This window comes from Phoxinus phoxinus (genome assembly GCF_949152265.1).
Source record: "Phoxinus phoxinus genome assembly, chromosome: 3".
Lineage (NCBI taxonomy): Eukaryota > Metazoa > Chordata > Actinopteri > Cypriniformes > Leuciscidae > Phoxinus > Phoxinus phoxinus.
Genome location: NC_136878.1, coordinates 36556962 through 36584353, shown reverse-complemented (window position 1 = coordinate 36584353; position 27392 = coordinate 36556962). Strand labels below are relative to the sequence as shown.

The window sequence follows — 27392 nt, the reverse complement described above, 5'->3', positions numbered from 1 at the left end:
TGGACAAAAAACTTCTAAACTATGTAATAATCTAGAATACTGTCTAACACTTGATGGCCGCTCTCAAGTCTTGTCGTCGGTTAGGAACCTGGCTGTGCTCTTTGATACCAATCTTTCGTTTAAAAGTCACGTGTCTAGCATCTGTAAAACCACATTTTTTCATCTTATATATATATATATATATATATATATATATATATATATATATATATATATATATATATATATATATATATATATATATATATATATATATATATATTAGTTAATGCGTTCATGATATCAAGGCTAGATTATTGTAATGCTATTATGGGTGGTTGCCCTGCACGCTTAATAAACAAGCTCTTCAGTTTACAATTTAAATTTAGCCAGTATTTTTACATTTGCTTTGATGTAATGCACTCTGGCTCCTGGCTAACATGTGACTATGGTGGTTTGTGTCTCTATTTTCATGTTCCGTGTAATAGAATTGCCAATAACTATAGGCACTTTCAACAGGATTCTCAGTGTTTGCGTCACTGAGTGGGATGAATGTCCCTCTACAACCGGAACCGAACAATGTTAAGAGTTAACCAAGCTAGTCGCATCCAAAGCAGCATCTAAAACCCTTGCATACTTACTATCCTCGAAGTTTGGATGCGTGTCTCGGTAACACTTTACAATAAGGTTCATTAGTTAACATTAGCTAACTACATTAGTTAACGTTAACTAATAATGAACTGCACTTATACAGCATTTATTCATCTTTGTTAATGTTAATTTCGACATTTACTAATACTTTATTAAAATCTTGTTAACATGAGTTAATGCACTGTGAACTAACATGAACAAACAATGAACAGCTTTATTCATATTAACTAACATTAACAAAGATTCATAAATACTGTAACAAATGTATTGTTCATGTTAGTTAATACATTAAATAATGTTTAATAAATGAACCTTATTGTAAAGTGTTACCCGTGTCTCTAACTCTGAAATCTTCTCAGTCATTCTGACTGTCTCCCTGCATTTATCACAAGTGAAACCGTCCCCGCTAAAAGATAAAGCTATGCTATACATGTGGCAGGCAGTGCAAGTGACAATAACAGGTGAAGATGGCACGACTCACCGTGTTTGTTGACTGATCCGACTCGTAACAGTTGTTTGATGTCAAGTAATTTGGAGAAACTTTCTCAATACAAGAGATATATTGTAATTACTAAAAACTTTCTCATTATAATGAGATATTCTGTCATGATAATTTATCTAAATAGTATAACATTAACTCATAATGAGAGTTTTTGTGGCAGAAACTTGTTTCCGTAGTTTTTAATCTATAAATGGAAGTTGATTGTCACTAAACTAGTTACCATCCAAAATAATTTTGTCTTCCGCAAATGAAAGAAAGACAAACAGTTTTGGGATGACATGAGTGCGAGTATAAAATAACAGATTTGTATTTTTTATTTTTGTGTGAACTATCCCTTTAAGTGTACTTTTTGGCTTTGCTGTAGTAGGTTGAAATATTGAACAAACTCAAATGAAGCAGTGCAGGTCAGTTTAATGTGTGTCTAACGAGGATGTCGTGAATAACCTTTAGCCAAACGTCACCGTGGGAACCAGAGGGGAGGGTGGTTATTTCATTCGCTGTATCTCCAGCCAAATGTTTTCAAGACTTCTCTAATTTTAACGAGCAGTTATAAACCTCCACAACGGTTTTGAAGACACAAGACGACATCCAGGTACATAAACGATGCCAGTAAGATTCATTGTTAGATAATAATGTGTATTTTATCTTTTGTGCTGATTATTTTATGATGTTTTGTGCATGGTATTTGGACATGGATATGTTTTAGAATACAAAGATATTTTTGGAAGGGCCATGTAAATATCAAGGATACATGAATTTCATTACCATGGTAGTGGCACTTTGGGCATACCATTCTACTTTTTTTATCTTTTACATGGTGCTGTCAGAATACCATGCTATTGTTTGCAGTGGCATGTAAATTAATATGGTAATCATTCAGTACTGTACCATGGTAATGGTCTGACATTTTAAGGCATTAGTGTGTGTGAGAATAATTGTTATTTCCTCCCATTTACAATTTACTTTTTTAAATTAATTTTTGTATACCAGGGAGTTTTGAAAGATGTCATCACCAGCTTGCTGTCCAGCTCCATGTAATAACGGCAATCCCTTGACCTGGCTTCATTGTCCAAACATTGATCATGTGTCCTCTGCATTGCAAATTCTCGTTGACCTTGCTCGGGAGGACAAAGGTGAACTTGTTGAAAAGGTTCTTCAGCACTGCAATCCAGAATTGTGCATAGATGTTCTACGAAAGCTGCTGAAGTCATCTGCCTCATGGTCAGTGGTACTTCAATCTTAAGCATATGATGGGTTAAACCAGTATGTTAGACAGGTGAAACCAATAGCTTGATTCTATAAATGACACGTGTTAGAACTGAAGTGGTCAGACACAATAGAAATGCAGAATATTGACACTATTGGCTAATTAACTGTATAGATCCTGTAATGTGAACTCCTGCTGCACCACATTACTCATTTATCTGATATTATACATCAAATGCTCACGATGGAGGTCAAAGAGTGATTCCAATCTGTTCCTTTGCAAATATTAGTGACAGTGATCTGCTATTCCTAAAAGATAAAAAAGGTGTATATTGTAAAAAATATTTTACCACTACAGAAATGATTAGAACTTTTGATGCATGTTTATAGTCATGAAACAAGGAGATGGACAAGCGTAGCGCCAGACATTAGTTCCAAACTGATGAGTGATATCTTCTTGCGGTGTGTAGATGCAAAAAGTAATTTAAAAAAATAAGAAAAAAGATCCGCACACGGATATTGGCCAAAAAGTTCACTGCATTTATTTTCCAGAGCCCACAAATAAAGTGCAAGAGTGCAAAACATTTTCGGATTCAACCATTCATCAGTACAATGTGTTAACAAGCTCAACACCTACAGTCATTTACATACTCATTACCGCAATCAATGTAGCATGCATACCGGAATCTGATTTTATCCCATATACAGATATTCACATCAATAACCTACATGATTATATATAAATATCACAACAATCCTCCATTCCAAAAAAAATAGTTTTTTCAAACCATGCATTCCCGTTATTGAATAGCACACAAGGTTATTATCATCATCCCTACACATCACATGATTAGACATTGCAATGCATAAACAACACTTATAGAAAACATTTATCAAAAACAATTGAGAGTATATTCTTTATTCATTCCCAAAGGATAAAGACATTTTAGGTCTAAAATCCATTTACATTTCCTCTGTGTGATATTCAATAATGGGAATGAGTATATGTTCAGATGGTCAGATTTTTTTTTTTAAATGTTACAAAAAAGTTACTAAAAATGTTTTTGGAATGGAGGATTGTTGTGATATGTATATATAATCATGTAGATTATTGATGTGAATATCTATATATGGGATAAAACCAAATTTCTGTATGCTACATTGATTATGGTAATGAGTATAAGTGACTGCAGGTGTTGAGCTTCGTAACACATTGCACTGATGAAGGGTTGAACCCGAAAAGTTTTGCACGTTGGCACTTTATTTGTGGCCTCTGGAAAATAAATTTTGTGAGTTTTTTGGCCGATATTCTTGTGCGGATCTTTTTTCTTATTTCTTCTTATTCTTATTTTCTCTCAGATTGCAGCATTGATTATTTTACTTTAAATTAGGATACAATGCTTGACAAAATACTGTATTATCTAAGAAGCCTCAGCCCTGAAAATACAGCTGAAGTCATTAGAAATGGTCGCCTCAGTAACAGCAACAGCCTATTGTGTTGGGCCTATAAAGTTCGATTTATGAGAGTCATCTTGCTCAACAGTTCTCTTTTGACCTCTTACAAATGCAGTCCGTTGAGAGGTCAAAACGTAATGAGTGTCTTTATCTCTGCCGAAAGAGTGGAATGATTTAAGGCAAGCTACTGGCTTTTGCCTTTATATTGAAACAGTGTCCTCAGGTTGAACTCAAACCAGCAGAGAGGAACAGTCCGTGCCTGCTGAGGTAAAGATGGACCTTCTGTATATCTGTAACCATGAGTAATCAAGCACATTTAGAGTGTTTTGTAACAATTCCTTACTCCCTTACCTACTTTCATTAGCCACACAAAGTCATGCAAAATAATAGCTTGGCATTCATGCATTCATTACTACTGGAGAATTGTCATTTTGTGTTTTTCTCCGAACCATCATGAACAAATGTCTTTTCAAATCACCATTCCTACTAATTCCTTTGTCTTGTTAAGGCTAATTTCATAGCCATTGGAGAGGGTGTTAAAAAAGTGCTAACTTTTGCCAGCACTTATGTTATTGTCTTCTAAGGTGAATCGTTGAATTCCTCATTTATAAGTCACTTTGGATAAATGTGTCTGCGAAATAAATGTAAAATATATTATATTCCGTGTTAGGGGTAACGCATAACAAGTAACGCGGGTTATGTAATCAGATTACTTTTTTCAAGTAACTATGAAAGTAAAGCATTACTTTTAAATTTACAACAAAATATCTGAGTTACTTTTTCAAATAAGTAACGCAAGTTACTGCAGGACAACTCATTATGTCGGTGTGAAATAAACAGTTATAGAAATTAAAAAGATATTCCGATAAAAGTGGTTGATGCCTTAGTGACTACTTCGCTCATAGAAGCTGTCAATCTCAGCTGTCAATCATGATGTTACTCTACCGTTTTTATAGCATCAAATAACTAAAACTAAAACCAAACTTATTAAAAAAAACGAACACTTGAACTTACATCAGTGTGATAAAACTACCTAAAATGACAGAAACCATCTTTGGAAAAAAATTATTTAAAGTGTAATTTGGTTGTTTAGTTTGTCTCAATCCAGATGGCAGCACAGCTACAGTAAGCGGTTAGTTTAAGCTGCACCTTCTACTGTACAGAGGTGAATTTGCATTTCCTTCAGCCTGAGGCTTATTCATTTCACTTCTGGTGTGAAAGGACCATTACATTTGCCAAAAATATCACTTTTTTTGTGTGTTTTTTTAAATAACAAACAAGCAAGGCCAGCCCTAGTGAAAAAAAGTAATGCAAAAGTAACGTAACGCATTGGTTTCCATAAAAAGTAACTAACGCAATTAGTTACTTTTTTAGGGAGTAACGCAATATTGTCAAGTCAAGTCATCTTCATTTATATAGCGCTTTTAACAATATAGATTGTTTCAAAGCAGCTTTACAGAGATAAACGTATAATTTAAGGTAACAGAGATTGTTTTGGCTTTATAGCGGTTCTTGAATTATGTTATTTTCCAGCTAAAGTTAGTTTTGATTGATTCACTTCCGTCGAAATTATAATTGGTTATTAAATTAGGGGCCGCTAAGACGACACCGTTCTCTCGCCTATACATTTTGATACAGAATTTTATTTTATTTTATCACTTCGGGGTAGGTACGCGAACTGAATTTTCCCACAACGCTTTATCTGTAGAGTGGTAAAGGGATCCGCCATAGGGAGAGGCTAGTTGGCACTTCAGCACTGTGTTGTCATCGAGTCCAGGCGAAGGTCCTTCGTCAGATCTGGATACGGCCTGGATCCCGTAAGCTGCGGGAAAACCTCGGGATAAACAAAGACACTAAAATTAGCGTAGATGCCATTCTTCTTATGATTCCTATTCTAATCTATGCAGCCTAACATTGAATTATGGAAGTCTACAATGAGTTATGTGAATGCTAGGTCAAAGATATGTGTCTTTAATCTATCTTTGAACTGACAGAGTGTGTCTGCTTCCCGGACAATGTTAGGAAGACTGTTCCAAAGTTTTGGTGCTAAATAGCAAAAGTATCTACCGCCAGCAGTCGATTTTGATATCGTAGATATTAATAACTGGCCGGAATTTTGAGATCGCAATAGACGTGAAGGACTATAATGCGTTAAGAGCTCGCTCAAATACTGCGGAGCTAAACTATTTAGTGCTTTGTAAGTAATCAGCAATATTTTAAAATTACAATAATCTAGCCTTGAGGTCATGAATGCATGAACTAATTGTTCCGCATTTGTCAATGAGAGCAGATGGCGTAATTTAGATATATTTTTAAGATGGAAAAATGAGGATACTAGACATGTGACTTTCAAATGAAAGATTGGTATCAAAGAGCACACCCAGGTTCCTAACCAACGGCGAAGACTTAACAGAGCAGCCATCAAGTGTTAGACAGTATTCTAGGTTATTTCTGTCATGACAAATCACTGGAAGCAATAGCAGGTGAACAAGTGTTTATTTGGACTCTACACTCAATACAATGAATAACACTCAAAGTCAGTGAGGAAGATCCTTCTCTGGTTGAACTCGCGAAGACACTTCTCTGGCCACAGGGCTGACGGAATACTCTGGGGATGATGCTCAGGCTCGGTCACACAGGGACTTCGATGGTCTGGTGCTCGGTGCTCAGTGCTCGGTGATCGGTGCTCGGGTGCGGTGAAACAGCAGGAAAACATCCACAGAGGACGGCGACAAAAACCCGGAAGACAGCACGAACAACACGAGGAACTGCAAGCAACGGATGGACACTGGAATGGAGAGATGAGTGAGTATATGTAGAGAATGGTAATGGGAAACAGCTGAGGAGGGGAATGAGATGATTGCAGACAGCTGGAGCACTGAACAAACACGTGAGCGGGACAACGCCCACTCACGCAAACTCACAGACATGTAAACAAACGGTGACACGCGACACAGAGGAAACAATGAATTATCAACCGTGACAGTACCCCCTCTCCTAGGAATGCCTCACGGCATTCCCAGACCTCCTTACCTGTCGATTGTAATAATCGATAAGGGAGTGATCCAGGATGTCACGAGCAGGAACCCAACTCCTCTCCTCCGGACCGTAACCTTCCCAATCCACCAAGTACTGAAATCCGCGTCCCCTCCGCCTAGAATCCAGGATGCGACGGACCGAATAGGATGGTTCCCCGTCTACGAGTCGCGGCGGTGGGGGAACCGGGACAGGCGGATTAATACGTGAAAAAAACACAGGCTTAACTTTAGAAACGTGGAAGACGGGGTGAATTCTCCTGTACGCCGGAGGAAGATTGAGGCGGACTGCCACCGGACTAACAATCTTGGTGACAGAAAACGGGCCAATGAATTTAGGAGCTAGCTTATTCGACACGGAGCGGAGAGGAATGTTCTTGGTAGAAAGCCACACTTTGGAACCGACGACGTAAACGGGAGGCCTTGACCGGTGGCGATCGGCCTTGGCCTTGGTGCGCTCCTGCACCTCTGGACGAAGGCGTGGGCAGAGGAGACCGCAACTTCGGATTCAGCACTAGGAAAAACAGGTGGTTGGTACCCTACACTACACTCAAATGGAGATAGGCCCGTGGATGACACTGGCAACGTATTGTGGGCGTACTCCACCGTAGCAAGTTGTTGACTCCAGGAGGAGGGATTCCTGGAGACCAAACATCGTAACGTTCTTTCCAAATCTTGGTTGGCTCTCTCAGTTTGACCATTGCTCTGGGGATGGAACCCAGAGGACAGACTGACCGTCGCCCCCAGCAATCTACAAAACTCTCGCCAAAATCTGGACACAAACTGGGGTCCCCTGTCAGAAACCACGTCTGTCGGGAGGCCATGTAACCGAAAGACGTGGTTAACGACTGCCACCGCTGTCTCCTTGGCCAAGGGCGTAGGTTTGGTCTCAGCTTTGGTGGGGACATCCCACCCCCACACCACCGCCTTATTTTTTCAGTCAATCAAATGACGGCGTTCCTTGTACTGTCGTACTGGCCATGGGAATCGATGCAAATAGATGCAACAGGGGTTTTTTCCTGGCTTAAAACTAGGCGGAGTTGGTAAAATTCTGATGATGTATTTTATAAAAAAGATAATTTAACTTGTATTTTTCATATACCAACATATAGCCTACTCTGTTTTCCACAGTACTTTTGTGGGTGGACCTCGGTTTCTCTAGAGGGGCCCACCCGTAAGAAAATGTTGTACATTTTAAAGATAAATTCATTAATCGGGTGCACATTGAGTCACCAGAATCCACTGTTAAAAATAAATAATCCACTCGCCCAAACCTATGATATTCTCTGAATTAGATAGCCTATCTGATCATCACATTACAATTATTCAAATTATCAGTGTTGTTAAGCATGATAATATGGTAAAATGTCACACTGTAGTAGGGTGGTTTAAAAATAACATTTATTTAAAATAGCCTAAAAGTTCTTCTTTTGGCAAAATTACATTTCTTTAATAGCCTAAACCGAGGCGTTACTCCCTTCAAACTTAAATTGTCAATGTTTCATTACGTCATGTTGGAAAACAATCTTATCAGAATATATATATTTTTTACCTTTATAAAGGGCATTTCCCCCTAATTTTATTAAATGTAGGCTATGTTTAGCGCCAACGCTCCCACCACGCGCTGAAAAATTGCCTAATGAAAATCAATAATAATGCCGATATTATTTCAGTATAGAAACACAGAAATCACGGGAGTCTCCCGCATCTTGATAGCGGTTCACTGATGCCCGCGAATTAGTTAAAATCTCCCGGAATCGCGAGCGCGCCCGCGAGACAGATACTGTGCTCCAAACCGCGTAGTGTTGTGGTTTCAATCTTTTTATGAAATCACTTCTCAGAGATCTTTGATGCCAGAAATATTGTAGACTTTATTTAACAAAACAAAGCCGAGCAACCTCCCGCAGGAGATGACTCCCTGCAGGAGATGACTCCTGAACATCGGTTAGCTTTTCACATATATGCATACAGTGCCTCCAAAAATGGTCATACATCCTATAGATAGGGTCTTGCACCATGTGACAAACTTAAATAGAATCCACTGCTGCATCAGCATTCTGTCCATTCTGTAAGCCCCCCAAAAGTCAAACCAAAGACACACACAGGGAAATAATGGTGTACAAATATATAGCTGAATTACTTATTTCCTAAATAATAAAATCTTCAACAGTAGCGCGTGCACGGCAGAGAGGAAGAGAGAGCAAGAGACCGCGGCACCGCGCGCGTGTGCCTCAAGAAGCGCATGTAATATGTTTGATGGACACAGGACAGAATGGACACAGGGACCCAACAGAACCGTCACAGTGGAAAAATTGTATCTGAGCATGTGACTGTCTATCCGAGTTTTGTCGAGAGCCGGAGGCGGCACCTAATTTGACTGAGGCGGCCGCCTCGTAATTCTCTCACAAATATTGGTGGGGACAATTTTGTCATTTTAAAATATTGATTGGGACTAGTACCTAGCGTCCCCCCCTAAACCTACGCCCATGTCCTTGGCTGAAGGTAATTTGGGCAAGGGAATAAAGTGGGCTGCCTTCGAGAACCGGTCCACCACGGTCAAAACTACCGTGTTACCCTGGGAGGGTGGGAGGGCGGTGATAAAATCTAGAGCGATGTGGGACCAGGGTCTCGAAGGCACCGACAGCGGTTGAAGTAACCCATCTGGGGGTAGATTGGACGACTTACCAATGGCACAACTAGAGCAAGCCAAAACAAAATTGTGAACATCACGAGCCATAAGAGGCCACCAGAATCGCTGCTTAACAAGAAATATGGTACGACTCACCCCTGGATGGCAAGCTAGACTGGAACAATGACCCCACTGGATAACGTCTGATTGTAATCCCTCCGGCACAAATAAGCGGTTAGGTGGACACCGGATCGGAGGCGTTACCCCTTCTAAGGCCTTCTTGACCTTCGATTCGACCTCCCAAGTGAGCGCAGAGATAATTAGGGTCTCCGGAAAAATGCGCTCGGGAGTAGCTTCGTGTTCTGGACGATCAAAAATACGCGACAAAGAATCGGGTTTGATGTTCTTGGAACCCGGACGATAGGAAAGAGTAAAATCGAAACGGCCGAAAAAAAGTGCCCACCGAGCCTGCCTGGAGTTCAATCTTTTGGCGGTTCTAATGTACTCCAAATTCTTGTGGTCAGTCCAGACTATAAAGGGTACCCCTGAACCCTCCAACCAGTGACGCCATTCCTCCAATGCTAGCTTGACTGCCAACAACTCACAGTTACCAATGTCATCATTTCGTTCAGCAGGGGATAATCGATGTGACAAAAACGCGCAGGGATGCATTCTGTCGTCTGAAGGAGAGCGTTGTGAAAGCACTGCACCTACCCCCACCTCTGACGCATCGACCTCTACCACAAACTGACGTGAAGCATCAGGGGCAATTAAGATGGGAGCTGAAACAAAGCAGCTCTTAAGTTTGGCAAACACAGCCTCAGCTGCGTCTGACCACCTGAACGCAGTTTTGGGAGAGGTCAAGGCAGTCAGAGGTGCGGCTAGTTGGCTGAAATTGCGAATAAAACGCCGATAGAAGTTGGCGAATCCCAAAAACCGCTGCAGGGCCTTGCGGGAATCTGGGATTGACCACTCTACCACAGCCTTAACCTTGTCAGGATCCATCAGCATACCTTCAGCCGACACAATGTGTCCCAGAAAAGGAACCGACTGTGCATGAAAAACGCATTTCACCGCCTTGACAAAAAGCCCATTCTCTAACAACCTTTGAAGCACTAGTCGTACATGTTGCACGTGTTCCTGGAGAGACGAAGAAAAAATCTATATGTCATCCAGGTAAACATATATGAATTGATCGATCATGTCTCGCAACACATCATTGACTAGTGCCTGGAAGACTGCGGGACTATTGGAAAGCCCAAAAGGCATAACCAAATATTCAAAATGCCCCCTAGGGGTGTTAAAAGCAGTCTTCCATTCATCCCCCTTCCTGATGCGGACCAAATGATAAGCATTACGCAAGTCCAGTTTTGTGAAGAGTGAGGCTCCCTGCAACCTCTCGAAGGCTGAAGACATCAACGGCAAAGGATAAGTATTCTTTACCGTGATGTTATTCAACCCTCGGTAATCAATGCAAGGTCGAAGAGATCCGTCTTTCTTCCCCACAAAAAAGAACCCCGCCCCCGCTGGAGAAGAGGAAGGGCGGATGAACCCGGTTGCCAGAGAATCAGAAATATATTTCTCCATAGCCTCCCTCTCCGGAACTGAGAGCGAATAGATCTTGCCCTTAGGCGGAGACTTACCTGGCATAATATCTATTGCACAGTCATAGGGACGATGCGGACGGAGAGAAGCAGCCCTTGACTTACTGAACACTTCACTCAGGTCCCGGTACTCCTCGGGCACGTTTGATAAGTCCACGGCTTCCTCCTGAAACACAGGGACAGAAACAACAGAACAAGCGGACACTAGACACGACTTATGACACTCAGTGCTCCAAGCTGAGATGGTTCTGCCTTTCCAGTCGATACGTGGGTTGTGCAAGCTAAGCCAGGGGTGTCCTAAAACTATGGGTGTGAGTTGTGAGTCCGTAATGTAAAATGAAATGGTTTCGGCATGATTTCCTGATGTGATGAGGGTAAGTCTTTCGGTAGCTTGAGAGATAGTAGGTAGTGTTTGTCCGTTGAGCGCATTGACAGTGATTCTCTGGGGAAGTGTTCGGAGGGGAATCTGTAACTGTAGTGCAAACCGGTGATCCATGAAGTTACCTTCAGCTCCAGAGTCTATGAGTGCACTGCAGTGGTGATCCTGGGTAGACCATCTCAGTCTTACCGGGAGGATGGTGGAAGTGGATGAGGTCTTTCCTGCGGAGATCCCACCCGATAGTAGCCTCATACTTACTATCGGGCTGGGCCTTTTACCGGACAACTATGAGCAAAATGTCCGGCGCCACCACAGTACAGACAAAGGCCCTGGGATCTCCACCTTTCTCTCTCCTCCCGGGAAAGCCGAGCTCGCCCCACCTGCATGGGCTCGGGATCGGGGGGACCGAACGCGTCCAGGCCACTGGACCGCTGGTTCTCCATCCCGCCGCGAACCGGGTTGGGTGACGTCCTCTGACCAATCCGAGACAGTCGGGCGTCCACCCTCAAGGCCAGATCCATGAGCTCGTTGAGAGAGGATGGGAGGTCCAGGGCGTAGATCTCTCTCTGGACACGTTCGGCCAGCCCATGCAGGAAATGGTCCCACTGCCTCTCCTCGTTCCAGCGACACTCGGCCGCCAGGGTCTTAAACTCGATGGAATAATCCGATACGGAACGATCTCCTTGGTGTAGATCCGCCAAAACCCTGGCAGCTTCCCTCCCCGCGACAGCTCGATCAAAGACACGTCTCATCTCCGCCGCGAGTGCCTGGAACGAGGAGCAGCACTGGTTGTGGTTCTCCCACACTGCCGTTCCCCAAAGCGCTGCTCTCCCAGTCAGCAGCGTGAGCACGAATGCCACCTTAGCCTCCTCTCTCTCAAAAGTTCTGGGCTGTAATGAGAAATGCATACTGCAACGTGTTAGAAACAAACGACAAAGGTTAGGCTCACCGGAGTACAGCTCAGGAGTGGGCAATCGGGGCTCAGACTGGGAGAGAGGCACAGCTGGTGTGGGGGGAACCGCAAGTGCTTCCGGGGATGCTGGGGCAGTGGGAGGTTGCAGCTGATAGAATCGCTGGGTGAGCTCGGACACCTGTGTGACGAGCCTGAATAGCACGTCCAGTCTCCCCCTGGTTGCGATCCTGTGCATCCATCCGACCGATGCACACGCGAATGAATTCCTCCAATGAAGCAGAAGAATCACCCGCTGCTCCCGTTTCAGGGTCCATCCGTTCTGTCATGACAAATCACTGGAAGCAATAGCAGGTGAACAAGTGTTTATTTGGACTCTACACTCAATACAATGAATAACACTCAAAGTCAGTGAGGAAGATCCTTCTCTGGTTGAACTCGCGAAGACGCTTCTCTGGCCACAGGGCTGACGGAATACTCTGGGGATGACGCTCAGGCTCGGTCACACAGGGACTTCGATGGTCTGGTGCTCGGTGCTCAGTGCTCGGTGATCGGTGCTCGGGTGCGGTGAAACCGCAGGAAAACATCCACAGAGGACGGCGACAAAAACCCGGAAGACAGCACGAACAACACGAGGAACTGCAAGCAACGGATGGACACTGGAATGGAGAGATGAGTGAGTATATGTAGAGAATGGTAATGGGAAACAGCTGAGGAGGGGAATGAGATGATTGCAGACAGCTGGAGCACTGAACAAACACGTTAGCGGGACAACGCCCACTCACGCAAACTCACAGACATGTAAACAAACAGTGACATGCGACACAGAGGAAACAATGAATTATCAACCGTGACAATTACGTGTGGAAGTTTTTTGTCCAATAATTAGAATCTCTGTTTTTTCCGAAATTATTTGTAGGAAATTACTTGTCATCCAATTTTTTATATCAGCTATGCATTCCGTTAATTTTGTGAATTGGTAGGTTTTGTTCTTTGATTTTGAAGAAATATACAGCTGAGTATTGTTGGCATAACAGTGAAAGCTAATTCCATCTTTACTAATGATATCTCCTAATGGTAGCATATACAGAGTGAACAGCAGCGGTCCTAGTACTACTGAGCCTTGTGGTACGCCATACTGAACTTGTGATCAATAAGACATCTCTTAATTTACTACAAACTGATAACGGTCAGATAAGTATGATTTAAACCATGCTAGTGCAATTCCACTACTGCCAATATATCTTTCTAGTCTATTTAAAAGGGTGGTCAATGATGTCAAATGCAGCACTAAGATAGAGTAACACTAAAATAGAGATACAACCACGATCGGATGATAAGAGCAAATCACTTGTGACTCTAACGAGAGCTGCCTCGGTACTATGGTACGGTCTAAATACAGACTGGAAATCCTCGCAGAAATAATTTCTTTCTAGAAAGGAACACAGTTGTGAGGATACTGCTTTTTCTAATTTCTTTGACAGAAAAGGCAGATTCGAGATCGGCCTGTAATTTACAAATTTTGTATGACCAAGATGCGTTTTTTTAACAAGTGGTTTAATCATAGCCAGCTTAAAGGTTTTTGGTACGTATCCTAGAGACAAAGACAAATTAATGATATTAAGAAGAGGATCTATGACATCTGGAAGCATCTCTTTCGCTTAGTCGGTATAGGGTCTAACATACACGTTGTCGATTTAGATGATTTAACGAGTTTGCAAAATACTTCCTCTCCTCTAGCAACAAATTAATAAAAATTTTCCTCAGGGAGACTACAATGCACTTCCTGATGCGATACTGTAGTAGACGGTTGCAGTGTTATAATTTTGTCCCTGATATTATCGATCCTATAAGTGAAGAAGTTCATAAAGTCATTACTGCTGTGTTGCTTTGAAACTTCTGGGCTTGAAGCTTTCTTTTTTGTTAGTTTACCCACTGTTTCAAATAAATACCTGATTGTGTTTATTTTCTTCTAATAGGGTTGAAAAATAAGCAGATCTAGCAGGTTTTAAAGCCTCTCTTTAAGCAATCGAGCTCTCCTTCCATGAAATCCGAAATATCTCTAACTAGAAATACCTCTAACAGAAACAGAAAGTTTCTGTTGCAATATCAAGTTCTTCTAAGCTATCCGGGATGCTGAGATGATGAAACTGATTAGAAAGATCATTGATAAAGCAATCTTTAGTGGCAGAAGTGATAGGTCTAACATATTTATAACATGGAGTCGGCTTTGCAGCCTTGGCTAAATGTAATTTACACGAGACTAGATAATGATCTGAGATGTCATCGCTCTGCTGCAGTATTTCAACGGCATCAACATCTATTCCATGTGATAGTATTAGATCTAGGGTATGATTACGGCAATGAGTAGGTCCTGACACGTGTTGTCTAACTCCAATTGAGTTTACAATGTCTTTAAATGCCAATCCCAATGCATCTTTTTCATTATCTATGTGTAAATTAAAATCACCAACAATTAGTACTTTATCTGCAGCCAATACTAATTCTGATAGAAAGTCCGCAAATTCTTTGATAAAATCTTTATGGTGATTTAGCCCGCAGATAGCCAGCAGAATTCTCAAACGTGATTTATCGTTTACACTATATATTTTTACATTAAGCACCAACACTTCAAAGTAAATATATTTAAAACTAGATTTCTTAGTCATTTTGAAAATATTACTATTACTACAACACCTCCTCCTTTGCGTTTTAGACGAGGTTCATGTTTAAAACCGTAATCTTGTGGGGTTGACTAATTTAAAGTAATGTAATCGTTTGGTTTTAGCCAGTTTTCTGTCAAACACAGCACATCTAGTTTATAATCTGAAATCATATCATTAACTATTAACTCCTTAGTGGTTTTGAAGTAAGGGATTGAATATTCAGCAACCCAAGCTTTATCATGTGGTCATTTGTATTATATCTGTTTTTTATTTGTTGAACATCAATTACATTTTTAACCTTTAAAAATGTTTTGGATGTTTTTTGGATTCCAAATTCGGAGAACAGACACAATCTCTATGTGATGATATCTAGGTGAAAGAGGCTCTATGTGATGGGATTTATCTGACCTTGGTTACAAGAGGCCGCTAGCAGACGGTCGGTTAAGCCAGTCTGTCTGCTTCCTGACCTGGTGCCCAATTTGTCATGTTTTATCTCTAAGACTATGAGCTAAATTACTAGAGAGAAGAGTAGCACCATCCCAGGAGGGATGACTATCTCTTTTCAACAGGTCAGGTTTGCCCCAAAAACTTTTCCAATTGTCTATGAATTATACTGTATATTATTAAGCGGACACCACTTCGACAGCCAGCCATTGAGTGAACACAATCTACTAACTATCTCATCACTCCTGCGAACAGGAAGGGGGCCAGAGCAAATCGGCAAATCGATTTGTTTGTTATGGTAATCGGAACGGAAAAGTGTTTTTTTGATCCGCGACTAGAGCGATCCCTCACTGTCACCCATTTGTCCTGATGCACGGGGTCTACTTCAGCCGTTCACTATGCTAGGCGCATTCAAAATAGTATCTAAAGCTCTAGTTCTCTTACTATTCTCAATTAAAGTTTGGATGCGTGTCTCTAGTTCTGAAATCTTCTCCGTCAGCCTGACTGTCTCCTTGCATTTATCACATATAAATCCTATATTGCCGACAGAGAAGGCTATGCAGATCAAGTGCAGGTGACAATAACAGGACAAGACATTACTCACCGTGTTTGTTGACTGATTCTTACTCACCTGGGCTTTTTATGAACTCAAAGGCGCGGGCGCGTGAGAGATAAATAAATAAATAAATAACTGAGTGCGTGGGTGGCGCGGATTGTAATGCATTACTTTCCCCAATACTGATTATATTATATTATTATATTTTACGCATTACAATAAAAATAATTGTTGTTGTTATTCACAAAAGTATATTAAAATGAGTTAGTGGACATGAGAGTCGATGGACCAATTCTGTGCCGTTTTTGTTTATTTCTGCAGGCTGAGCAGTACTGCAGCTTGTATCTTTGGGGTCCTGCTGGAGAATGAACTCATGATGCTGAAACTTCAGAAGGGGACTGAAGAGGACAACAATCTCATATGTGACCTTGCTCAGATGCTGACTGAAGATGAATCTGATGTTGTGATGAATGCTGCTGCAGCCATAGCCTCATTAGTATGTCTGTTTAACAATAGAATGCATGCTGCAGCATTTTAAATGTTTGTTTATTTCCTCTGTAATTAATCCCGTTTTGGGTAGCTTGACATGACAGCTAGACTTCACATGATACATTAGAAGATAGAGACAATATTTGTTGTTTTAGCCTTTACTTGTCACACCAACGGACATATTGTTGTGTCCTAAAGCTCTTTGTGTTCTTTATGATTTAGGTTGAAACTGCATCAGGGCGGATGTGGTTACTTCAGAACCAACGTGTGTTCAATGAGGTCCTTGAGAGCTTATCTGTTCTCCTGGAGAATGACAGAGAGAATACAGTTAACTCTGCAGCACTTGTTCTTGCACGACTGTCCCTGTGTGAAGAAACCTGTGAAAAGGTTTTATCCCATTCATCTGCCTTCAAGACCTTCAGACGTTTGGCACAATGCTTATCATGTAGCCACAAAGGTCAGTGTAGAAAAAAACTGATTGTGTTAACATAACACCAACAACAGCATCATTAATGATATTTACATTTTCTGATGAAAATGTTTTTCCTTAGTTCCCCCAAATGGTTGTTGGGGGTCGCCAGCCCCAGGGCATTCCTATGTGGTAGCTAAGGTGGTCCTGGGTGGATCCTTAGGTATTGTTAGGTGGTTGTTGCAAGTTCTAGGTGGTTACTTACTCTACTACAGGGTCTAATATATTATTATTTTTATATATGGCTCCCTCATTCTTAGTAAACCATCAGATTTTTTTTCTCACGTTTTATGATTATTTTATTTGTGTAAAAGAACCTTAAAATCAGTTAGCCAACGGAACAAAAAGAAAAGCATACAGTTATGGGCACATTGTGCTGTAATTGCATCTTCAGAATTCAAAAAGGTTTATGTCATATCAAATCGATTATGATTAATAATCATTATTTATTTTAATCTATTAACAGCCATACATTTCTAAGATAAAGTCTCATATTAATTTATTTAGAATTTTGAATCTCAGTAAAATGTGAAATGAGTCAATAACATATATATATATATTTATTGCAGACACAGCCATGAATGCAGCATTTGCTGTTGGGCGTCTATGTGGGAGCCGACAGGCCAAGATCCTTATTCTGAGAGAGGCCAAAGAGCATCAGTTGGTACAAGCTTACAAATTATCTCCAGGTCTTAAATGCTTGGCAACTGGATCATGTTAAAATCTCAATCAATTAAACATCAATTATGAGCATAATTTTAGAATTTGCCACAAGGTCAGCCGACTGCAGGCTCTGCTGTCGAGCGGGCCAGGAGTGGAGATGGGCCAAACGGCATGCTTTGCTCTGAGCTGCTTAGCAAATGATGAAGACGGCCATGCTCTGCTGATGGAAAGCACTTCTATCCCTGCTTTGCTGGATGGTCTTTTACAGCTGTTGCAGAGCCCAGAAGCAGACAGTATCTGGTTTGCTGCTATGTAGGTTATTTGATTAACTTTAGTTAGTGTTGTATGTAATGACTATCTAAGGAATTATTTAAAAAAGTAGAGATAAAGATAATAACATAGCTTGTAACACTTATTAATGGTAGTTGTTCTCTGCCATAAGAAACAGACATTTTAAGACAATATACACACACATTCCGCCACTCTACTAAGCACATGAATATTTAATTTGACAGGAGTTTTGACTCAAAGGCCCCCCTTTGTCCAACACAAAACAGAAACTGTTGTTAATGTAAATGTTAATGTATTGAGTATTGATAAATTAAATGGATTAACCATATTTCATTTTGTGATTCCAGAAATCTCAATAACTGTAATGCTATTCAAAAAGAACAATAGTTATTTATTTGGTTGCAGTTTACATCTTGATTTTATGTGGGGTTTTTTAGCATTTCAATTTAGAGTAATTTTCTGAGGTTAAGATGGCTAATATATTTGCTTCTGGTTTAGATGGTTGTCTGGTGTTAAACAACTCACTCTTAACATCCTAGCATAGCATTGTTATTTCTGTTATTTCCCCCTATTTCTGTCCAACAGGACAGTGCGAGTGCTGGTGTCCCGGCCGAGTGGAGTGATTCCTGTCAGGATGCATTATCCTCTGCTTGAGCAGCTAAAGGTTTCATGATTATTGTGTTCATAATGCAGCTGTGCTGTGTTGGTATATTGTGTATATGATACATTTATGAAGAAACCTTTTTTTTTTTCTTTTAATCTGCTGTCAGTTGCTCTCTGTGTCGCCATCCACTGGGCCAGAACTTCAGGAGGAGGTCAACATGTGTCTCAGGAGACTGGAGCATTTATCCAAACCACCTCCAGTGAAGGTTACAAACCTCTCATCAACAAGCTGCACTGTATCATGGGAGAGGTGTGAACCTGAGAGCGGCCTGGAGGTCACATACAGGTTAAGCTTCCACAGCAAGATGTTACCTTGACTAGATATTTTCCATTTATGTCATATACAGTAGAATAAGAATACGGCATTTATATAGCGCTTTCATTTGTACTACTGTACGCCACAGTACAACGGCGCCAGTGCGCTCACCGCACACCAGCTATGCAGTGGCGTAGGTTTGATTTTGAAATTGGTGGGGACGGGGACATCAATATATAAATATTTAAAGTTTTGATCGAAATTATTGCTAGGGATATAGCAGTGTCACTGGATATTGGTAGGGACACGTCTAGTAGCGTCCCTACTAAATTCTATGCCCCTGGGAGAGAGAGTGATATACCCAATTCGGTGGATGGGGATTATTAGGTGGGCATGATTGGTAAGGGCCAATGGGTGGAATGTGGCCAGGACACCGGAGTTACACCCCTACTCTTTACGAGAAGTGCCATGGGATTTTTAATGACCACAGAGAGTCAGGACCTCGGTTTTACGTCTCATCCAAAGGACGGCGTTAGTATAAGAAATGTTTTTTTATTATTATATATATATAGGCTACTGTATATAAATCATGCTGCACAACTCCACTTAACTCCCTCCTTAAAAGACCACGGAGTGCTACAGTCCTAAAACCTCAAAATGAGTTAGCATTTGTATACTTCATTTTCCATTGTTCCAAAGTTTTTGGTTAAATACTTCGCCTTCTGAAGTGAAGCTATGTTTCTATTTAAGGATGAGGCACCGCAAACTATATTATAATTGTTTTTGACACAAAACACCTTATATAGCATAAGTGGGAAGTGGAAAAAATTGTATGATGTTCCCCCTTTAGGTTAACTTTATTGATTCGATTTGGATTCCCTGCTTATATTACTTTAAGGTGCACTATGCAAGATTATCCAAAATAATAATAATAATAATTTGGTCCTGTGCCTGTAATTTTTTTGTTTTCCTGAAATCCTGTGCTTGGGACATTTCGCTGCAACCGAGACTTTATCGTCTGTGTCTGAAGCTCTGCAATCTCTGCTAAGTTGTCATGTCTCTACGCTAAAACAATTAGCTAATGTTGCTATTGCCTTATTGACTGCCATCTGTAATTCCAGTCAGATTATGAGGCATTGTAATTATGTTTTTATTATGACATAATTATTAGCGAGCTAGACTAAAGATGGCTAAACTCGCTCACAAATTACAGCCAGTCATCTAACTATTAGCGTAACTGTTCTTTCATATACAGTAAAAAAGTTTGTTTATGCATGGTAACACAATTTGCTTACGGTTCTGGCGATGTTCTGCCCAGTTTGTCAGTAACTGAATATCCTGCACAGTGCATCTTTAATAATTTTACATCCACCTTTTTTAATGTCCATTATTTTTTCTTTGTGTTTCCAGTCTCGTTGACAGAGATGTAATGCTGTACCATGGCCTGTTATGTCAGGTGACCTTACCTGGTTTTCCCAACCAATCTATGAAGCCCCTCTCCCTACAGCTCAGTCTGTCTACACCTGATGGTGACATTAGTCCTTTCAGTGAACCTGTTGTTATTGATCCTGAGCAGCTGGACATAAGACTTGAACCTCCACGAGAGCTCTGTGTGATTGGCTCTACAGCTACACATGTACGCCTTTGCTGGATTGAGCCAGAGGGAAGAGTCAAACCCAAATCATACCAGATCTACTGTAATGACACACTGCTGAAATCCACCACTCATCTGGGGTGGGTCAGACCAGTCTTTCATTATAACATGTTAAAGGTGAAGTGGGTCTATTCAATTGTGTCACAAATAAATTCTCAGAGGATAATACCCTGTTTCACCCATTTTTCTTGATGTTTGTTTTACTCCATTAATTTATGGAATTAAAATGAGTTGCCAAGGCATTTTTTGCATAGTGTTTTTTTTTTTTTACATTAAAGTCACACATCACCTTTAAGTTGCATTGTTTGTTTTTATAACAAAATGAAGAGATTCAGTGATGTTCAAAAAACGTGTGTGCTGCATGTTGGTTTTGTTTATTTTGCTGTTATTACAAAATCAATATAGTCTTGCAATGTTACTGCAGTGTAATTGTTTTTTGTCTTACAGGGCTACAGTGAGCGGTTTATCTCCCGCTACCTCCTATAAACTAAGTGTGAGTTCACTCAGTCCAGGGGACACCGAGAGTCCTAGAGCAGTAACTGAGGTGAGAACAGCAGACGGTCAAGATCATGCTCCTTCTGCTCTGACCGTAGTTGTCCTGGGACGGCATGAACTACAGATAAACTGGGGATTTCCAGTTGCTCCTTTGGGGAGACTCTTCAAATACGAGCTACATATGAATGGGTGTGTCGTGTACGTGGGTACAGAGAGGGCATACGCTGCTCGCCGCCTGTCTGCCAACACAGCATACACCTGCACTGTGACAGCCATCACCTCTAGGGGGCGCTGCCACAGTAGTCCAGTCACAAAGAAGACGGCACGGGATGAATACCTGCACTCAAGCAGGTGAATTATGAAGGAAACCATAACATCACAAAAGGGTTAAAATAATTATATTTTCCTTCTTTTAAATGCTTTATTATTATGGCTGTGAAAGAAAGTTATGTGAGATTTAATGTTTTCCCTAAAAGATTTTGTGCAAAATGATTGCTTTGAAAAAGAATGCACTACATATTCAAAAGAAAATTATGTTAATATATTAATCATATTATTGTCAAAAACGAATTCATCATATTTCATCTATAGTCATTTAATTTTTTATTTTAATTGTCCTATTATAGGGAAATAAAGAGCTCATTCCAAGAATATACAAAACAGGAATTGAAATTCTTTTTTTATTTTTTATTTCTTTTTTTTAACTTTTTTTTTAAACCAAGTATCATTAAAAAAAGTCACGTCAAATCACTTAAATAGTGTTTCTCCATCTTAAGAGGTCAAATTAAATATAATTATTTAGAATTTATTTTATGAGGTTTGCAAAAAAAACTCATTCTCATTTTCTTTGCAAGAAAAATAAAAAAAAGTTAACCCTGTAAAGCTTGATGTATGAAATAATAGTCAGAAAAAATATAGTTTTTTTGAAAAGGAATAGTTGGTAAACACAACATTTTAAAAAAGACTAAAAAAGGTTATATTTGACCCATCAGGCTTTTGTAGCTCATAGGATTGAGTGATGTACAAATAAACATTCCTTAAAAGCCTGATGGATCAAATTTGATATTTTTTTTTAACATGGGATGTATAATCAAGTAAACCTAAATTGCTTCAATGTTTATTTTATGAATAATCAGTAAAGATTTTACAGCAAAAAGACATGTGTACCACAACATTAGTTGGACATTTTTTACTTACTACAAAAATGGAAACTATCAATCAGACAACAGAAGGCATGCAGTAGATTGTGTAGATTTTTCCGTTTTTATCATGTTGATAGTTTAGAGGCCTTTGCTTATCAAATTATCAAGACTTAAGGTTAAAAGATATGATAACAAAAACAAAAAACCCACCAAATAATGTCAGAATATAGGTGTCTAAATTGTTAGAACAGCGTAGCTTGGGATCAAATGTGGGCGTGTAGTTCTTGTCAATATTTGCCATAAAGCAAAATAAACTGGATGATTGGGTTGCATAATTAAGCTTGATGAATGCAGTCAACATTAAAAATGAAAATCCTGTCATAATTTACTCATCCTCATGTTGTGCCAAGCCTCTATGCATTTATTTCTTCTGCACCCCCCCCCCCCCCCCCTCCATACTTCCACATGGAAGTCAATGGAAACTGAAACAACTGAAACTTAAATAACAAAATATCTTCTTTCATGTTCCACAGAAGACAGTAAGCCATACAGATTTGGAATGACATAAAGGGTGAATTAATGATGATGGAATTAAAATATTTGGGGGTGGTCTACTCTTAATAAGATAGTTAATTATTTTTCTACAATTAATGGAATATTAGTGTAACAAATTGTGTCAAAATGTTGACATTTGTTGTATTATAGAATTGCAATTCTAAGTGTTTTGTATGTGCCATTTTCTTCAGGTATATGCTTTCTCCTAGCCATCAGACTGCCTCAAAATACTCCTCTTCTTCTCCAAGTATCCAAGTGATACGTGAGGTCAAAAAGAATGACACAAATTCACCAGCTACACTAAAGTCTAAAGTCAACCCCACTTTGGTCCAGCACAGAGCCATTGACCTTAGAAAAGACAGACAAAGGTTGATAAGCATCTATTGTAATGATTTTTGATGATGTATCAGTTGCAATTCTCATGGCAGATTGTGTAAACATTGAAATGGTTTAATAATTGTTTCCCTTTATTTCCTTTTCTTGGTTGTGTTTGAAAGGCAATCATCAGTTCAGATACATAGTGCAAAGGCAATCCAATCTTCCAGTCACACATCTAAGGTATTGTTATAGATAGTAACCTTTCTTGCCTTGTAATGTTAATACAAAAATGGTTTGTGTGGTTTAAATACTCTGTTGAAGAGTGGCAGACAGGGTCCAGCTGTTGTGTTTCCTGAGAGCTCCACTGACCGTCTCACGGCTCCTAACGGAGAACATTCTGAGTACATATTCCGGAAGCAGAGCTTGTCATCCATTCCAGAGGACTTCGCACACGTCAGGGCCAAGATCAGCCCAGGTACAGTTTCATAAAAAGATAGGAGAATAAAAGCAGATAAGCATCATTCAAAAGTGTTACTATATCTAAAAATCCTACAGCCAGACTGATGCGGTGGAGCTCAGACAGAGAAGTTCCAATTGACAGAGATAAATTACCATGCATCAGCAAAAAAATCTGTGAGTTTGTCGTCTTGACACTTTTTCTCAGACTTAATATATAACCACTAAATCATCACTTCATTTTAATAATTTCCTTTTTAATCCAGCAGAGGATGTGAGACTGCTTCAGCCCGTTTCGTTTAGTTGGTCTAATCTGGAATGGACAAAACAACATCAAAACAGATCACAAAGGGACAGGTATGAATTGTTTAGTAAAAAATTTTTCCATAAGGTTGTGTACAGGATTTCTGAGAGAATGTCTAAATAATACGAAACCAATCCTATGGACAATGAGAATCCTCTAAGAATCTAATGAGATCTAGTTAGATCTGAATTATTAATACAGTACATTACTGTCATCGTGAGAGCTTTAGTTATTGTTTTGTTTGCTCAGCTAGCTGAATATTCTTACAGATTAACATGTTTTTGTATATTTTGTAGAATAAAATTAAATAAATACATTGATTACATAGTACATTTATGTATTTATTTTTCAGGATTAAAACAGTTTTGAAGGTCCAAAGTCAGCAAAGAGGGAGACGATACCAAGTACCATCACAAACCAAACTCATATAAACAAATGGAGTAGGCTACCTCTGACAGTTCATATGTTTCCTTAGTACTAAATAAAACAAATGTTTGTGATTATTTTATTGGTCCCTTTATCAATGTGTTCGTGTGTCAAATGCATTAACGTCTCCAGTCCATAAGAGGTCACTGTGAGAGAATCTGTATCTGTTACTCCTTTCACATTTTCTTCGCTGCACATGCGGAAATTACACAACAACAACAACAAAGTGCAGTTGAATAAGCCCTCTATGGTCACACCACGTTGGAGGTTACAGTCCATAATTGTAGCGCGATGGTCAACCTTGGTCTCACTAAAGTTGATGATGCGATTGCTGCAAAGCACCCGGTGCGTGTGTTTTATATTTGTAACATTATGTTTGAGTTTAATGGAATAACATAGGCTAGCCTGCAGCCTGACTATGATATTTTCCCTATTCATAGAGTAGTGCGGGGCTAGCTGTCACACATTTTACTCACGTGAATATCTCTCATCCATTACGTTATGTATAGACGCAATGAAAAGAAAGAAATTATTGATCAGGAAAGATTCATACAAACTCATCCACACAGAAAGGGCTCCTGGCTGTCTAAAACGAAGCTAATTTAAGATTGTTTAAATGAGATGCCTGAAACTGTAATTTAAAACTACTGACAGAGATCACAAATGTATGCTACTGGGCGTAAGACTAAATTGATGAATATCCACTGTGACAACTAGCCCCAGTCTTCCCTACAGTATGCTTCCATTTTAATAATTCTATGGTGATTATATTTCACTGTCCTCAGGGTTTGCAGCAGTACGCCGCCTGTCAGTCTTACGCCTTTATGAAAGGCACAGCAAGCTTCATACTGGGTTAGTGTTATATTCACATTAAGAAGTGGTTATGTCTGAACAATTTAGTGTTTGTGAAAGTAAATGATAAGATATAGCTCTTTTCAGTATCTCTTTCGTTTACACGCAGTGAGATCAAATTTAGATTTTTCTCTATCTTTACATCATTTTCATCGTGTATCAGATTTTTCTACTTAGAAAAAACACCCTTGTAATCTTACGTCTTCTCTAGATATTCATAAAAATCTCAACAGTGTATCATAGCCTACTATACTGTTTTTATTTTTCATGAGGACTTTCAGGAGAAACATTTAAGACAAAGTTACTTTTATAAAACATACCTGCTTTGACAACCCCATTAGGCTATGGCCTGGAGCTGTGAAAAAAATCTATATTTTATTTTATTTACAAACTGTTTGTTTTTTTAATCCTTTGGCTTTGGGTGAAAATGTAACTTTCCTCAACCAGGCACAGTGGGTTTATTTTTTGCACAGCGAGTACTTCAGACAAGAATCCCATATCCCCTTCAGTGGAACCTTCTAGCATCTATTGGTAAGTCTGATGCCTTTTTTTTGAGGATCATGCAAAAAAAAATTCTCTTTTTTTTTTCATAAACAGGATACAGGCTTAATTTAAAATGTTATAAAGAAAATAATGTTTGTCATGTTAGCTATTTTTTTCCTTTGGTCTTTACAGTTCCCTCCTCAGTATTCAGCTATACAGTGACTCGCTGGGAAACCATGAAGTGCTCAGACTTGTGGTTATATCTTGAGACAGGAAGTGTTCCTGACAGAAACTCTCCTAGTAAGCATTTGTTGTTTGTATCTGTCTTCTCTCTCTTTTATACCAACGCATGTTACAATAGTTATTTGGCGCCATCTTGCGTCTGAAAACTAATTTTAATATAAACAACACATTTAATACAGAAGCAAACGTTACTTTTAATCGACAAGAGACAAAGGAAGACATATTATATTGTGGCTATATATGTAAGCTATATAAAAAGTTGAAAATTGAATTGCAGATAAATAATTGTATATACATTATTTTTGCTTGGTCGTTTTTTTTTTGCTTGTTCTGGATTATTTTTCTTTTATGATAATCCATTTATTTATCAAAATAATTTGTAGATTTTTTTTTTGTCAAGACAGTATTTCATGTCTTTTTAATTTAGTACACTATTAAAAATAAAAGTTCCTTAATTGGCATAAATGGTTTATGAAGAACGTTCCACATCCATGGAACTTTTCCACTGAGCAAAACATTCAGACACAGTGGAAAAAGGTTCTTAAGATTATTAAAATGTTCTTAACAATAAGAAAAGAATGGTTCTTTTAAAAACTAAGTTCTGTGGAGAACCCCAAAAGGTTATTTTGTGTCATCGCTACAACCTCCCTCCCTCCCTTTGCGGAACCGTTTTATTTAAGATACCCATGTAAGTTAAGTAAAAAATAAGACAAAATATACTTTTCAGGGTGAAACAATCCCACAATCCTTCTGCTTCTTATCAGGCTATTTAGCACACTGTCAGTGTTTATTTTATGATAATGACTGGCTGACTACATTGTAATGCACATTTTGTGGCTACTTTTGCACTTCATGATGGAGGAATCTGACCATTTTTTCTTTATTATTCACTTAGTGGAAGAACCACAAACTCCTGCAACACCTGTAGAAGATCCCAAAGTCACAAGATATGGGGATGTGCTGGAATAAGCTAAAATAATTGTTTGTTTGCATAATAGATATACGAATGTTCATTATTAATGTTTAATACATATGAAATATTAGACTAACGTTGATGTAAAGATAATAAAATATTATTCTCTCTCTCTCTGTGTGTGTGTGTGTGTGCGTGTCAAGAAATAATTTATATTTAGGATTGTTTTGCTTTTCTTCTCCTGGTTAACACAATCAAATGTTCTATGAAAGGAGTGTATATAGCCATCTAGCATGGTGAAGCTGAAATAAAACATTTGGTTTTAGTTAGCCAGTTTTCATTTAAAAGATTTGAATCAGTCCATCAGGGAAGGATCTGTCATCCTGTACAAAGTCCTTTGAGATACAAAAGACAGAGGCACATTTTTGGTCCATTATGTAAAGAAACAATTCCGTATTTCAAATGGACCGCATCATGGTGGGTTTGTGCCATTTTAAGTACACAGAGGAGCTTTTATTCTGAGAGTAAACTGGCAAATTTTTGAAAAAGACTTAGAAAGATGAGAAGGGCAGAGGAACAAAAGGACAGAGCTTGAAAGGTTCTCAGTTGAAAGGGTCTATAATTTAAGTAATATGGAGCATTATAGTATTAATGTGGCTTTGTCCTACTTTACCTTTTATTTTGTACATTTTTAATTTATAAGT

The 27392-nt window shown here is 39.3% G+C and overlaps 3 protein-coding genes across 3 annotated transcripts in view; 2 read left to right on the top strand and 1 right to left on the bottom strand.

The window, feature by feature from the left end:
• The first annotated feature begins 1687 nt into the window (after window positions 1–1687).
• On the top strand, window positions 1688–24242 carry LOC306994873 (uncharacterized protein). Its single transcript, XM_079605811.1, has 16 exons — window positions 1688–1724; window positions 2123–2353; window positions 16338–16512; window positions 16728–16962; window positions 17544–17638; window positions 17750–17949; window positions 18514–18592; window positions 18699–18877; window positions 20258–20581; window positions 20949–21347; window positions 22885–23061; window positions 23191–23251; window positions 23333–23486; window positions 23567–23644; window positions 23734–23824; window positions 24124–24242. The coding sequence occupies exons 2-16, from the start codon at window positions 2136–2138 to the stop codon at window positions 24200–24202; spliced, it is 2544 nt and encodes an 847-aa protein (XP_079461937.1). The 5' UTR covers window positions 1688–1724; window positions 2123–2135; the 3' UTR covers window positions 24203–24242.
• Window positions 23738–27392, bottom strand: part of rangrf (RAN guanine nucleotide release factor) — a 21667-nt gene continuing 18012 nt past the window's right edge. Inside the window, exon 7 of the mRNA XM_079605815.1 lies at window positions 23738–23780. Coding sequence (XP_079461941.1) covers window positions 23753–23780 — 28 coding nt within the window. The 3' untranslated portion in view covers window positions 23738–23752. The remainder of the gene's footprint in view (window positions 23781–27392) is intronic.
• tmem141 (transmembrane protein 141) lies at window positions 24359–26858 on the top strand. Its single transcript, XM_079605819.1, has 5 exons — window positions 24359–24542; window positions 24983–25049; window positions 25497–25580; window positions 25725–25832; window positions 26671–26858. The coding sequence occupies exons 1-5, from the start codon at window positions 24489–24491 to the stop codon at window positions 26742–26744; spliced, it is 387 nt and encodes a 128-aa protein (XP_079461945.1). The 5' UTR covers window positions 24359–24488; the 3' UTR covers window positions 26745–26858.